Genomic DNA, 13,582 nt, shown 5'->3' on the forward strand with positions numbered 1-13,582 from the left:
AGTCCACACACGCTCAGGTTTCCAAGTTTGCGCAGGCTAAATTCAAGCAAGCAAGTCTGATTTTGCTCAGGCCAGGCCAACGGGCTGCGCAGTCGGCCGGACGTTCACACAAACGCACCGATATGCCTGCACAATCTAGGTTTGCACAGGCGGCCTGTATTAAAAAACTGAGTGTCTGTGGCGACCTTTATCCTATTTTTAAGGTCTTCTTTACTCGTAACTTGATGTTTTTTCAATCGTCGCTTTAATTCTTCCCACAGGTGCTCTATGGGTTTAACATCCGGAGATTGTGGTGGTGTATGAAGTTGTTGTAGGACATTATGCATCATCCAGTGACGTACAAGCGTAGCAGTGTGTTTAGAATCGTTATCCTGTTGGAATAAATAACGCCCCTCAAGGTTAAGTGTTTCAACACTTTGGTTTGAATTATTCTTTAGGATGTTCAAATAGCCGTTGATCCCGTCAATAAAAGCTAAATTACCTAACATGCACCCCCAAAATAAACATTACTTCCACCATGCTTCACCGTAGGACAGACATTTTCGATTTTCAGAGTTGTATTTTTTTCCTCCAAACTCCTGCTCGATGCAAGCAGTTTCTAAACGTTTGGGGGCTAACATTTTTTGAGAACTGTTCTCTGATTTCCTCTGGAAGTTTTGGAGACTCTCCTCATGCAGTTAAATTAATGGGACGACCAGAGCGTCGCCGCACTTTATAAGATCCGGTGAATTTGTATTGATTTATTACATGCTGTACAGTTGAATGTGATTTAGTATATTATTGTGTTGTATACTATACATACTATACATATATATGCAACTATACTGTTGCATACTATACTTTTCCTACGACCGTTAGTTTTTGGGTACATTTTTGCAAAACAACACGAATACATTCACTGACATGACCGTCAGAATTGACAAACGTCAAAATTCAAGGAGTGGGAAATATCTCCGGAAACATCCGATAGCTCCCAAACCCGTGCGGAAAATCCCGAACATGTCCGAAGTGGCTCGAATTCGTGGGAAACGAAACTGACGTAGTAAAGTGGCGCTTCCCGCACGCAAGATCGGTGGGTAATAAGGTATTTAGGTATTAGATATTTTACAGACAGGAGTAGTAATATTATTTTAAAAATATCTCTCAAGGATTTTTTCTCTTTACATAAATCTACTATAATTTTTCGAAGCGCAATTGGATTTTCGCAATTTTTAGCGTTCATTTTGCTTTTACTGCAAAAAAACTGACTTAAAAGTGCCGTCAAAAATAAACAATTATAACTCATTTGTTTAAGCGAAATTTGATACAAGTTGACTTGATAAAATATTGATAATTAACGGTTCCACCTGCAGTTCTGAATAGTGATTTATTTAAGTGAGACTTATTTCACATAGTTTCTTGCTTCTAAAACCGGATTATTTTTTATCGTTGAGTGTCTCAAATGATTTTTATTTTATTTTTATTACTCTTAAGGAGATTGCCTATATTTACTTGAAACATAATTCTTATTAAATGAAAGTGAAACTAAATAAAAACTGAAAAAACACTATGTGTGCGGAGACTTTTTTGACCGACTCTAAATAAAATTGCAATCCGTTGCTAAAACCGGAAAAACTATTAAATCTCATATTTCTTTATGCCGCAAAGAACAAAACGTCTATTATACGTGCTACTTGCTATGTGCCGACGATGGGTGTATACAATTTTTTCGAATTTTGTAAATCATAATTTATGTAACGCAAAAAATAAGTTTCCTATTGTCAAAACCTGCCAATTTTGGAAGCGTCAAAACTTGAAAAGTTGACAATGGAAAACGTCATGTAAAATGACCTATTACGGCGTTTTTCAAATTTATGTGTACATTTTTTAAAAAGCAATTCTTGGAGAAAGGATAAGATCGATCGATATACACATTTCGTCAACAAAGAGAATACCAGAAATTTGCGACATTGAAAAATTTTCTCAATTTTAGACAGTACATTTTTTGTCACGCCACTGTAATTCGGTAATAACGAACAGACGGAACAGGCTTTATAAAAAGGAAACTTTACAATATTTCAAGAATATGAACATCAGGGTCGAGTTCTGAATAACAAAAGTAAAGTAAGAATTAGCATGAAAAATGTTCCCGATGAAATCAAGTAAATTTCCCAATTTTATCAAAAACCATTCCGATATTCTTTATCTGATTTCCGGCAAAACGTGTTTTTCGTTTTTACGCCAGACAAGGACACCAAAAACAAATCACACGAATTTAAAACCGCGTCTAGTATATTAACCTTGGATGTTTTGTCTTGCGTTCTTTTTTTAGCCGCCAAACTAATCCACCCAAATTTTTAAAAGGAGAAAGCGTATGGAATTTCAATATCATATTACCGGAGAAGGCATGTGTCTTGTCCCGGGTGTTTTTCAAGGTCCCGACGGCCACATTCGAACACTACGCATTCAGGGGGTTGAAAAGTGCTGCTGCCTTTGAAGGTTCACTGCACCCGACGGCAAGCATCCATCTACCCTGAGATGCCACTTCCAAGAAATACATCTGTTCCAACTTAAAATATCTACACCGGAGATTATTACAAAGTCGTCGATATTATAGGCAGAAAGAAAGTTGAAGAACGATTCTCGGTAAAATTAGCCGGGAACCACCCATCCTCCGAGATGCTTTTGCCACTTACCTTGTCTCTCTTATGCATTTGAAAATAGAACAAAACGAAAGGGTAGGTAGGAGAGCAAAAATAGCGGGGCTACGAGCTGCTCGCTTCATTGTTTGACAGACGTTTATGACATCATAAATTTAGAAGACACAGAACGAGAGAGACGGCAAGAGGAGGGAAAAAATGGAGGAATATGCGTACAATAAATTTAAGTGCCTGTTTTTATTAGTGGTTTACGAACCTACTGATGATAATTCAACTTTTACGGTTTACGACAGCACAAAACTGTAAAGTGCCAAAATAATGTGGGTTAAACGAGATTTATGCTCAACTCTATCAGTTTACGGGCATGTTATTTTGATAGATATTATTTAATTGGAATTAAAAATTTTAATATTATGATTAATATTTGTTCCTTCGGCATAAAACTACATGATGAGATTTCATATAATTTTTTCCTTGTTTTTATTGGCTGGTTATATTTACCCAAGGATATACTTAATTTTTTAAAATATTTTTCTTAAAATACCCACACACCCACTACCAGAAAATTGTACAAAATGTCCGAGCTATTTAGTGTGAAGATTAAAAAAAATAATTACAAATTTAATAAGTTCCTAGCTCTTTCTATGAATTGTGGTACACACTTTTAGCATTTTTAACCTTGTCTCCAGGTACAATTTTTATTTGTTTTTTTTTGAAAAGTGGCGTCAATACTACATACATCTAACATACTAACATGAACTACGGAAGACGGCTTTTAACAACTAACACATATTAAAAATTACAGTGTAAAAAACAATTTAACATATAACAGGGTGAAAAATATGTTGAAAATATCGAGGAAAATATGTGGAGCTGAAAATATAACTGCTCAAGATATTTGAAGGATAACTAATTTTTTAGCGAAAAATCGAGAAACCGAAAACCGACACTGCCCAAGTTTTCTGCAACGGATGGAATACTTTTCATCTAAGGTGTTTTAGTCAAAAATTTAATTTTAAGTGCTTAATTTCAACTATCAAAGGGCAGTAAATCTCATGTCCGGATTCATTTCCACGTGCCTTCTTCTTATCGCCACCTATCGTCATATTTACCAAACAAATTCCTTATCGTGACGCGATGTGAATCGTATGTAAATACGAATCTTTTGTAGGCTCTAAAACGGGGATCGGGACGGCACAATGACAGATGCAAAAATTGATCCGCGTTTGATGCGGCAACGGCCTATGGCAGCGGGCACATATACGGGGAACTCAGGTGACTCCGGTATTATAATGCAGATGTGGCCCAGAATTGTCAGTTAGTTTAATCGTTTCGGATCAAGTGATGCGTAAACGTTCAGGGTTGCCGACGTCATTGTATTGCATCAGATCTACTATATACGTATAGTTGCGCTCCACACGGATACGTACACGAGCAAGTATGTGCGCGGAGGGTTATTGTGTTCGATCGGGTTCCCCTCCGACCCTGCATTGTGTGAGAGATGCTGGTCCGATAAACGACATGCTGTTATTGTTGGTAATTTTTTGGTTGCTCGAGTGGCGTTCAATAAACTGACGTCAGCGGGACGCCCGCCGAGAGAGTCGTCCAAATGAGCAATTCCATGGGCCCCGTTAATCTCCACCTAGGTGGTGCCCATTGTAGTGATTGTCCGATGACTCGGCCCGTCAGCTTAATCCTTCCCTGTTAATTGACACTCGCGCCGCAGGTACAAAGCTGGAAAAGGCGACTTTCGCATCGCAAATAATCTTGCAATACGTCAAAAGGTCAATTGCGATTGATATTCGGACCATTGCTGGCACCCATTTAGCTGTTGGAATGAAGTGAGGTGCCCAACAAAAGAATCAAAAGTGTCCCATCTACTAACATACATAACAAAACAAAATCCACTCTATGCTACCGAGTTACATTGCCTTTTTGTTTCCTCTATATAGTCTTTATAAGCGCATTGGGGTACTTTTGAGCGAAGTATATTAAAAAACTAAAATAGTTAATAAGACAAGAACTGTTTGTGCTAACCACAAGAACTGCTTTCGATTTATTCGTAATAGTATTTTATGCAATATTTTGATAAACAGTTTGAGTTAGTTTTGTTTTGGCATAACCGGAGTGCCGCGGGCGACGTTCTTCTTTGTCCTTTCAATTCTAGAAGAATTCATGGTGAAAATAAGACTACCACGAAAGATAAAATAATATAAGCACGCAGAACAATGGCAATTGTGGCAGGAAGGTCGCCAACCAATAAAATAAAACGTCTTGACAATTAAAGTTTGTATGGGGGAGGCTCGAGAAACGTCTGGATAGACACACACACATACGTTGAAGATGAGACTACACCTTGACAAGGATTCAAGACAATAGAGTCTCCATCCTTCGAAGCAAGTATTTGCAAAAGAAATCTGTTCTATGTTCCTTTTTCGTTCAATCCAGATAAATTCAAAGTGAACAAGACTACTAGGAAAGATGACATTTATAGGCACGCAGAACTGGGGCAATGGAGAGGAAGGAAAAAACAAAGGAGCCTTAAGGAAGGTCAGTAACCAAGTTGACAGGCCAGGCAAAACAACTATACAATAAAAGTTTGTATGAAGCCGGATCAAGATAGAAACGGCTCGTCGAAGATACGACTACATCTTTACAAGGATTCAAGGAAAAGACGAGAACATCATTCCTAAATAGCAATAGCAACAAGACTACTAGGAAAGATGACATTTATAGGCACGCAGAACTGGGGCAATGGAGAGGAAGGAAAAAACAAAGGAGCCTTAAGGAAGGTCAGTAACCAAGTTGACAGGCCAGGCAAAACAACTATACAATAAAAGTTTGTATGAAGCCGGATCAAGATAGAAACGGCTCGTCGAAGATACGACTACATCTTTACAAGGATTCAAGGCAAAAGACGAGAACATCATTCCTAAATAGCAAGGTTTTAGAAGGAAAATAAGACCTCGTCGGATATACGAATTTTCATTTAAGTCATTACCCAACAGCGACAAGAAGTAAAGAAATAACTCCTGTTTCCGAGACAGAAATAGAACAAAATGCGGTAACTTTGACAAACATTTTTGACAACGACCAACGGAAACACAAAAGTCGCTTAACATTCCTCCAGTGGAGACGTAACAAAATCAATATTTCTTTATTTGTGCGAGACGTCTTAATTTTTTCATTAATTGGTTTATCGTCACTCAAGTCACGGTCGGTAAGCGTCACCCATCGCAGTGTTTACCGACTCTTAATTTTTTTGCCTGTTCGTTTTTTCATCAATTTTCTGCACCGGAGAATGTCCGGAATGTCTCGGTGAACGTCGCCTTTATTTCATATAAGTAAAATCGTCGCAAATGCGTTTTTCCGTCCAGTACTACGTCGGCGCACGGATACGCAGCGCGATTAGTCGCATATTTTCAACTCCGCATTCTTCGCAGAGATCTCGTCGGGAAATAATAATTGTTAACTTTATCCGGCGTCGCTGACATACTAACAACGACGTTATTTCTGCTCAGGTGTACAGTCTCGCAAACTGTACCCACGGCTAATTAATTAATTAATTCATTTATTTATAGAAATAACGTTACGTTATATTGCTTGAAGCAGACCAAAAGATGGACACAAAAAAATTTCTTACAATACAAGAAATTACAATATAAGAAATAACAAAACCGACGAATACGTCAAGTAAGAAATGTTATAGAAATTCTGTTCCTAATATGTTTTTTAAAGGTACGTAAGTTAGTTTTGGTTATATATTATATAATCACATTAAATGTGAACACTGAAAGATAGTCTGTTACGAAGGGTATAAGGGTTGGCGTTAAAGAGAATATGGTGTACACAAAACTCAGAATCGATAAAGTTATTTACTACTACCTTATATCCAAAGAAAATACCAAAACACTGCATTTTTAACTACAGTGATTGCAAGCGATAATGGTGTAAAATTTCATCTTCATGAGAGTGAAAACAAGCATCTTTGTCTATTGAAACGAAAATTAATTTGAAATTAAAGAATTTTATTTGGACATTCTCAATTCTATCCAGGCAATTCTGGTATATAGACTGCAAACTATTGGCATTCCTATTTCTACCCCAGTACACTTTTTACCACACGGCAACATAATGTAAAGAACTCAGTAGTTCTCAGAATAAGTCATAAATTACGCAATGCTTTGCCAATGATAAATAAGACTCACACAACTGTTTCGAGTCCAGAGTAACCCTTAAATCTTTTACCACGTTAACACGTTTTAATTGGATATTGTGTAATTTTAAATTCATATTTGGAATTCTCGACAAGTTTAGTTTAGAAAAAAATATGTAGAGACATAGTTTACTTTATCGAATTAACGACAGTAGAAATCTTTAGGTTATCAGCGTATAATGAATACGCACTAAGAGTGACGAGAGTCCAGAACACACCACTTCCTATATAAACGTTTCCGTGCAAAATCTGTCGAGACAAAAATCGACGGACGAAAAAGGAAACTTTCCGCGCGCTGGGCCGTAAAAGTTACCATCACAAGGTGCTTGGTTTCCGCAAACCGCAAGGAAAACTGTTATTTAATGATTATGGGCCCATCTTAAAACCCAGCCTGAAGGGGTGGAAAAGTGATTCGGGGATAATGGACCCATTATTATTTATTATTTCCCGTATAGATTTGTTTGTTGAACGGTCGGTGGGGTCGAGCTTTTTGGGTCGCGCAGAAACCTCTATATAAATTAAAAGAACAAATGGAATAATAATTTCGCTAAATGGACGGGTATACACGGGCAGTCCAACAGAGCCTCGATTAAGTGAAAATGATAATGAAATCGTTGTTGATTAAATGGCGCACTCTGATGATATTTAGATTTTTCGACGACGATAAGTCCTCGAAAACTACTCCAATTTGGAGCATTGCCTAATGTCATTCATGATATCCGTACTTTTCGTGTAAGCATTCATTACCCACGCTACTCTGACAAATTAGGTTTTTTTTATATCGATTTCTAGGCAATGGATATTTTTCTGTGCCTAAGTGTAAGTTTACTTATTATTTGCCTTTATTTTTATCGTGATGGTATCGATTAACTCCTCAGAAGTTAAGTGGATTGAAATAAAAAACTCCATAAAAAAATAAAATCAGCTGGGGAAGTTTAGTTCTGAAAGCTTTTTAACATGGATAATATTGGAAATAGTGCTTTACTGGGACTTGTGCGACCACAGGCACAAATATTGAAAACTACAAAGTAATCTTCCAGGACCATATAGGGGATATCAAAATTTCACTATTAATTTTTTTCCAACCTCCCTGTACATAGAGAGATGCCACTGACCGAAAGTGTTTTACCGGCAAAGTTTCGTGGCTTTAATAGCTTTAAACAATGAATTATTTATATTGATAACATGCATACAAAGTGATGGGATTAATTAATCAAATAACAGGAAAAATAGTTTCTATTACACAACAGATTTTAATTCATACATTTAATTTGTTAGTTTATTAAGAAACGCATACAAAAACACTTAATTCTTAAAGATTTTTAGCTTAAAATTTGCCAAATATTTATTTTTACAATAGACGTTTTAAAAAAGTTTTAAGGTTTTCATGTGACGACCCGTTATAGTTTTAATTTTTCCAATATTTTAGAAGTATGAAGTTATGTAGACGAAATTTATACTACAGTGCAACAAGTTCCTGAAAATGTTAAAAATCCATCATTATTCCTGTTGTTATTTAGAGTAATATAGTTGTTAATTTAATATAAAGTATGAAAAAAGTGATTAATACAGTATCCAAAATATTTGTGTATAATTGAACTGAGGTGGCCTTTACTTGATGAAAATCCATTTGCCAAAATAAATAAGAACTAAAAGTTCAGATTTTCACGAAATTATATATTTTTACATGACAACTGTTTCGACAACACCGTGTCTTTATCAAATGATAAAATGAAAGAAAAGAAATTTTAAAAAGTTACTATAATGCACCGCCATACATCACAAAAGTTAAAAAAAAAAGATATTTTGAAAACTCTATGTTCGCCCTATACAAATGCAAATGTATGACCATCACTGTCTTTCTGAGTAGAGCAATAAATTCGATTTACCATATCACCCTTAACCTACCAGTAATACGCATCACACTTAATGTTATTAACATCTACATAATGGTTTGATAGATCTATCCGAAATCCTCTATATAACCCCTTGGGACCATGGCATTAGCAACATTAGAAACAATAACAATATTTTGAACACCCCTATGCAAAGTAATAGATAGTAGTAGGAGTAGTAGTAAGAGTAGTAGCAGACATACAGACATACAGACATCGATGATAAATCGAATTAAAGATAAATTATACATTTTCGGTACGTGGCCGCGAATGTAGATATATTCCGAGGTGAGCGACACCACGCGTTCGCATAAAATTTTCACACAAACACAACAATAATCGCAGTGTAGAGATGTAAATAAATAACCCTAGCGACCAACAACTAACGTACGGGAACTCTCACAGTCAACATTATAAGCAAATTCAATGCGTGTAGGCCCTTATCGTATTTCGAGTATAATATAAATTCTGTAGATGTTTTACATGTGTTTCTGTGTTTATCAAGCGCGATAAGCTAATCAAAGTGATAAGCCGGAGCTCGGATATCAAATGCAAATAAAATATAATAAAACATTATATACGCGTAGCGTACGGGCTGCCTGATGTGCCGAGATAATTATTATAAACCTGCGTTTAATTCAGAGGCTCCCTCTCGCCTTTATAAACAACCAAGAAGCTTCTTGATGTTTAGGTGAACAAATATGTGTACAACAGGCGCTACATGTGTTTTTATCTACGGTAGGAAGTAGATACGCGCGTATGGAGCATTTATACACTGCGCGGATCCATGATTGTAAATATTGATTGCTACTGCTTACTTGTTTAGAAAAAACGGCTATGTCTTCGTTAAATGACTCGGATGAGCATACGTCTCCACCGGCAACCCCGGGCTCCCTAGGCGTACACGTTGCCAGCTCGCATTTTTCGAAGATTAGGGCTAATAGGGGGAAGAGGGGATGTCTGAAAAAGAAACCATAAATTAGAATTTCCAAAAAGTTGATAAAATAAATAATAAGTACAAGTATGCCTTAAGAAATAGGTATTTATAAATACGACTATTACTCGAACCAATTTTGACATGACAATTGTTTCGAAAACACGGTGTCTTTATCACATTTGATAAAGACACGGTGTTGTCGAAACAATTGTCATGTCAAAATATATAATTTCGTGAAAATCTGAACTTTTAATTCTTATTTACTTTGATAAATGGATTTTCATCAAGTAAAAGCCACCTCAGTTCAATTTTTAAACAACATAGTAGTACACATGTAGTAGTAACATGTTTTCCAGCACACCTAATGCCTTTGCCTTCTTCTGTACTCTGTAGACGACTAATTCTTAACTTTTTGTTTGTTCCTTTTTATTATTCCTTAATTTCTTTTCTCTGTTTTTCTTTTTTAAAGTCAGGGATATAGGGTCCATTGAAAATGTAGAAGGTTTCTATACCTTTCTATAGCACAATTTTTTAGTTGTTACGCTCGTCGACTGAACAAATACATTGAAACAAATACTGGGGAGATAACTGCTTTTCAGATTCTTGATATTTTATTCACAGTCAGTTTTTCATTTTATTCAGAGTCAGTTGGAAGTGATATCTTTGAGATTTTCGTGAAATGTCCTATTTTTGTTCGGTGCCACTCTGTTTACCCTCGCGTTGCACGCTAAATTTGATGGAAAATTGAACTCTGGTGATTTTTTTGAGCACTTTAAGTACAACGGTCTATTTACACGGACAAAGATACGGACGAACCAATAGCTGGACCCTGCGCGTAGTTCAATATTTGTTCGCTTCACTACTGACTGTTTGTTTAAACGCGAAGGGTAATTACTTAACGCCTGGACGTATATTAATGATAAATGGGTAACCAGTTAGCGTATTCAAACAACGGGTTAAATAAAATCGAACCAAACGATGGAGCGCTCATTGCTACCGATATAGAATAACTAGAATAAAAAAAATTCACAATTGAAAATTTAACATATTAAAAAATGTGTACTCAATTATTTAGCAACGACCTTGCTGGGTCTTGCCACAATGCCCTTCACTAATATCGTAAGAGTATATTCGTGAAACCACAAAAACCCAAGAAGCGAGACCGCGCAAGCGCAAACCACTATCAAACACTTTTAGTGTATCAAGTCAATAAAAAGTATTGAGTCAAAATAGTGGTACATAGTTAATAAACGCATTTTAATAAGGAACCTTTAGATTATTTTTAATTGGTCTCACTTCCGATTTAGGACACCGTCGTCTTTAAGCTTTCCGTAAAATTCAAATTCAAGTGGTTAATTATTCATAATAGCTGTTTTATGGGCCCGTAAAATTCGTCAGTCCGTTCGAATTTACAGTTCCGTATATTCAACATAACGCGTTTTCCTATCACAAATTGTTACTGTTAGGTCTACTAAAATATCTATATCACAAATTTTACGATCTTTTTACGACTTTTAATGCATTATAAATAAAAATCGGCTCAGGTGCCGGATATTTTAACGCGAGGAGATTTCATCGAGCTAATGGACCGAGATCCTTCGTAAGTATTCTAATTGGATTCGGAATATATGTTGCTTTTGTTTTAAAAATTTACTTTTTTAACAACGAGAAATTGGTTGAAGGATTTTGCAGATCCGCTCATCAAGCTGTTTTATCACCTATTGTTGTTCCACTTTCGCTCTCAAACGCAATACCATAGCTTTAAAAATATATCCTATGGTATTTTCTTGTCAATATTCCAAATTGCATCCTTACATTTCGGATTCACCAATTTAATATTAATATTTCGTTTAATTTACGTCAGTACCTTCCTGACTCAAGTGTTGTGGCATTGCAAATCGACACACAAGATGGGTAGCTATTGCGAAAACCTATAAACTGACTATAAACTAACACATTTTTATGGTTATATTTACTTGCTAAGTTAAAAATAAATAACATTCATTAATCCTAAAAAAATAGAACAAAGTGTAAATAACAAAAATGGTGAAGTCTAGGGACAACGCTACTCTACCCGACCACCAATGTGAATATTATTAAGAGCAAAAAGAATAGAAGAAAGCGTTCAGTCTTTTTTCAATTTCACGAACTCTTTTAAATATAGAAGTGAATCTATACTGTACTGCACTATATTTGTGAATACGAATCTCATTGCGCAGATGAGTTGCCTACTAATACCAGTCTCACCTAGAGCTAATAAGACATTTATTTTTTAATATCTGCTTATAGGATAATTGATTGCATTGTTTTAGATTGTGTTTTCATTAAATGAACAATTTTTCTGTTTCTTATTTCTAAAAACCTCAATGCTTATGTATATAACTACAACTGGAAATAAAACTTTGTTGTAAATCCTTGTTTAAGAGTACATAGTTCTAAAGTTTCAATAAGCGTTGTGAAGTGAAATGCGTTTCGCTTTTAATGAAGGACAGAAATTATTATCACCATAAAATCACCAAAAGTTTCATCTGATAATAAAAGAAATAAATATATACAATGTTCATTGCTGAATATTCAATACTCCTTTACTGTAAAAGTGATATTTCCAAGCTAAAAGCGGTGAAACAATAAGGTTTGCCATCGATCACTAAACGAGAAATAATCAAATTGGTTTTAATTCACCGTTCTGGAGAATTTGTTTATAATTGCCAACACGCCAGGTTCCGTATAGATATGAGCTGCGTGCAGCCTGCAGTCCGGTCGAGCAATTTGCATTTTTAATGCCATCTGATATTTCTGCGGCACAAGTTAATTCCAAAATTGCTCAAATTAGTCAATCCAACGAAGCTACGCAGTTGGATATCACGCAAATTCGAAGTTTGCGGTTCGTTATCACATCCATCGCATTATGCACCAATAGCGGCTTCACTAGACTGAAATACGCTCATAGATTATTTTTAATTCGGAAGTTTCAATCAGTAAGTGAATATAATTTTCCAATTTGATTCCTGACAACACATCGCCAATTAACAGGCACTCGATCTGCCTATTGCAATATATGCTGGTGGTGATCACAAATAAAAATGTCAGAGGATGACTTATTTAGCGCTAGTCATGTTTTCAAAACTAAACAATTAAGGGTTGATGGCAGTTATGGTTTATTGGATTGGAATATGGCCTTGCTGTGTTATAAAGCAATCTGTTTTGAAAAAAAAAAATAAAAATATTAAATATATAAAGAGAGAGCCGAAAAACTACAGAGGCATTGCAGTTATATGTTCAATCGGACGTTTATACTCGCGGGTCATAAAATCAAAAATTGAACAGCAAATAGCTACAAGGGAAATGGAAGAGCAGTCAGGTTTCCGCGCCGGAAGATCGGTGATAGACTTTTTACTTTTACTCTTAAAATCCTTGTAGAAAAGAGGAAACAGAGAAACCTAGAGACACACTTAGCCTTCATTGACTTGGAAAAGGCATATGACTCCGTCCCTATACCCAAGCTGTGGAAAATAATGTTAGCCATGGGAGTCAAGCCAAAATTAATCGAGGCGACCAAGAACCTGTACCAGCACAACACTGCAAGAGTTAAAATAGCAAATATGCATCTAACAGAACCTTTCACCACTGATAAAGGACTACGACAAGGCTGTTGCTTATCGCCGACATTGTTTAAGATATATATAAATGAAAAACTTAAAACGTATTGGAATAGCCGTAGATTAAAACCTCCTTGTGACCCTCTTCTATGCTGATGATCAAATAGTGATAGCCGAAGATGCAGATGATCTGAGCTATATGGTACAGAAACTGAACGAGTATTATGTACATGCCGGTTTGAAAATAAACATGACGAAGTCAGAATACATGATTGTAGGTAATGACAAAGTAAGAG

General features: G+C 35.9%; 1 protein-coding gene across 1 annotated transcript in view; it reads right to left on the bottom strand.

Moving 5' to 3' along the window:
- The window catches only part of LOC132699709 (homeobox protein homothorax-like), a 134,068-nt gene that overhangs the window by 90,562 nt on the left and 29,924 nt on the right, over window positions 1–13,582 (bottom strand). The window contains exon 4 of the mRNA XM_060666564.1: window positions 9,569–9,710. Coding sequence (XP_060522547.1) covers window positions 9,569–9,710 — 142 coding nt within the window. The remainder of the gene's footprint in view (window positions 1–9,568; window positions 9,711–13,582) is intronic.

The sequence above is a fragment of the Cylas formicarius genome, unplaced genomic scaffold (assembly GCF_029955315.1).
Source record: "Cylas formicarius isolate icCylForm1 unplaced genomic scaffold, icCylForm1.1 PGA_scaffold_10__41_contigs__length_53128322, whole genome shotgun sequence".
Classification (NCBI taxonomy): Eukaryota; Metazoa; Arthropoda; class Insecta; order Coleoptera; family Brentidae; genus Cylas; species Cylas formicarius.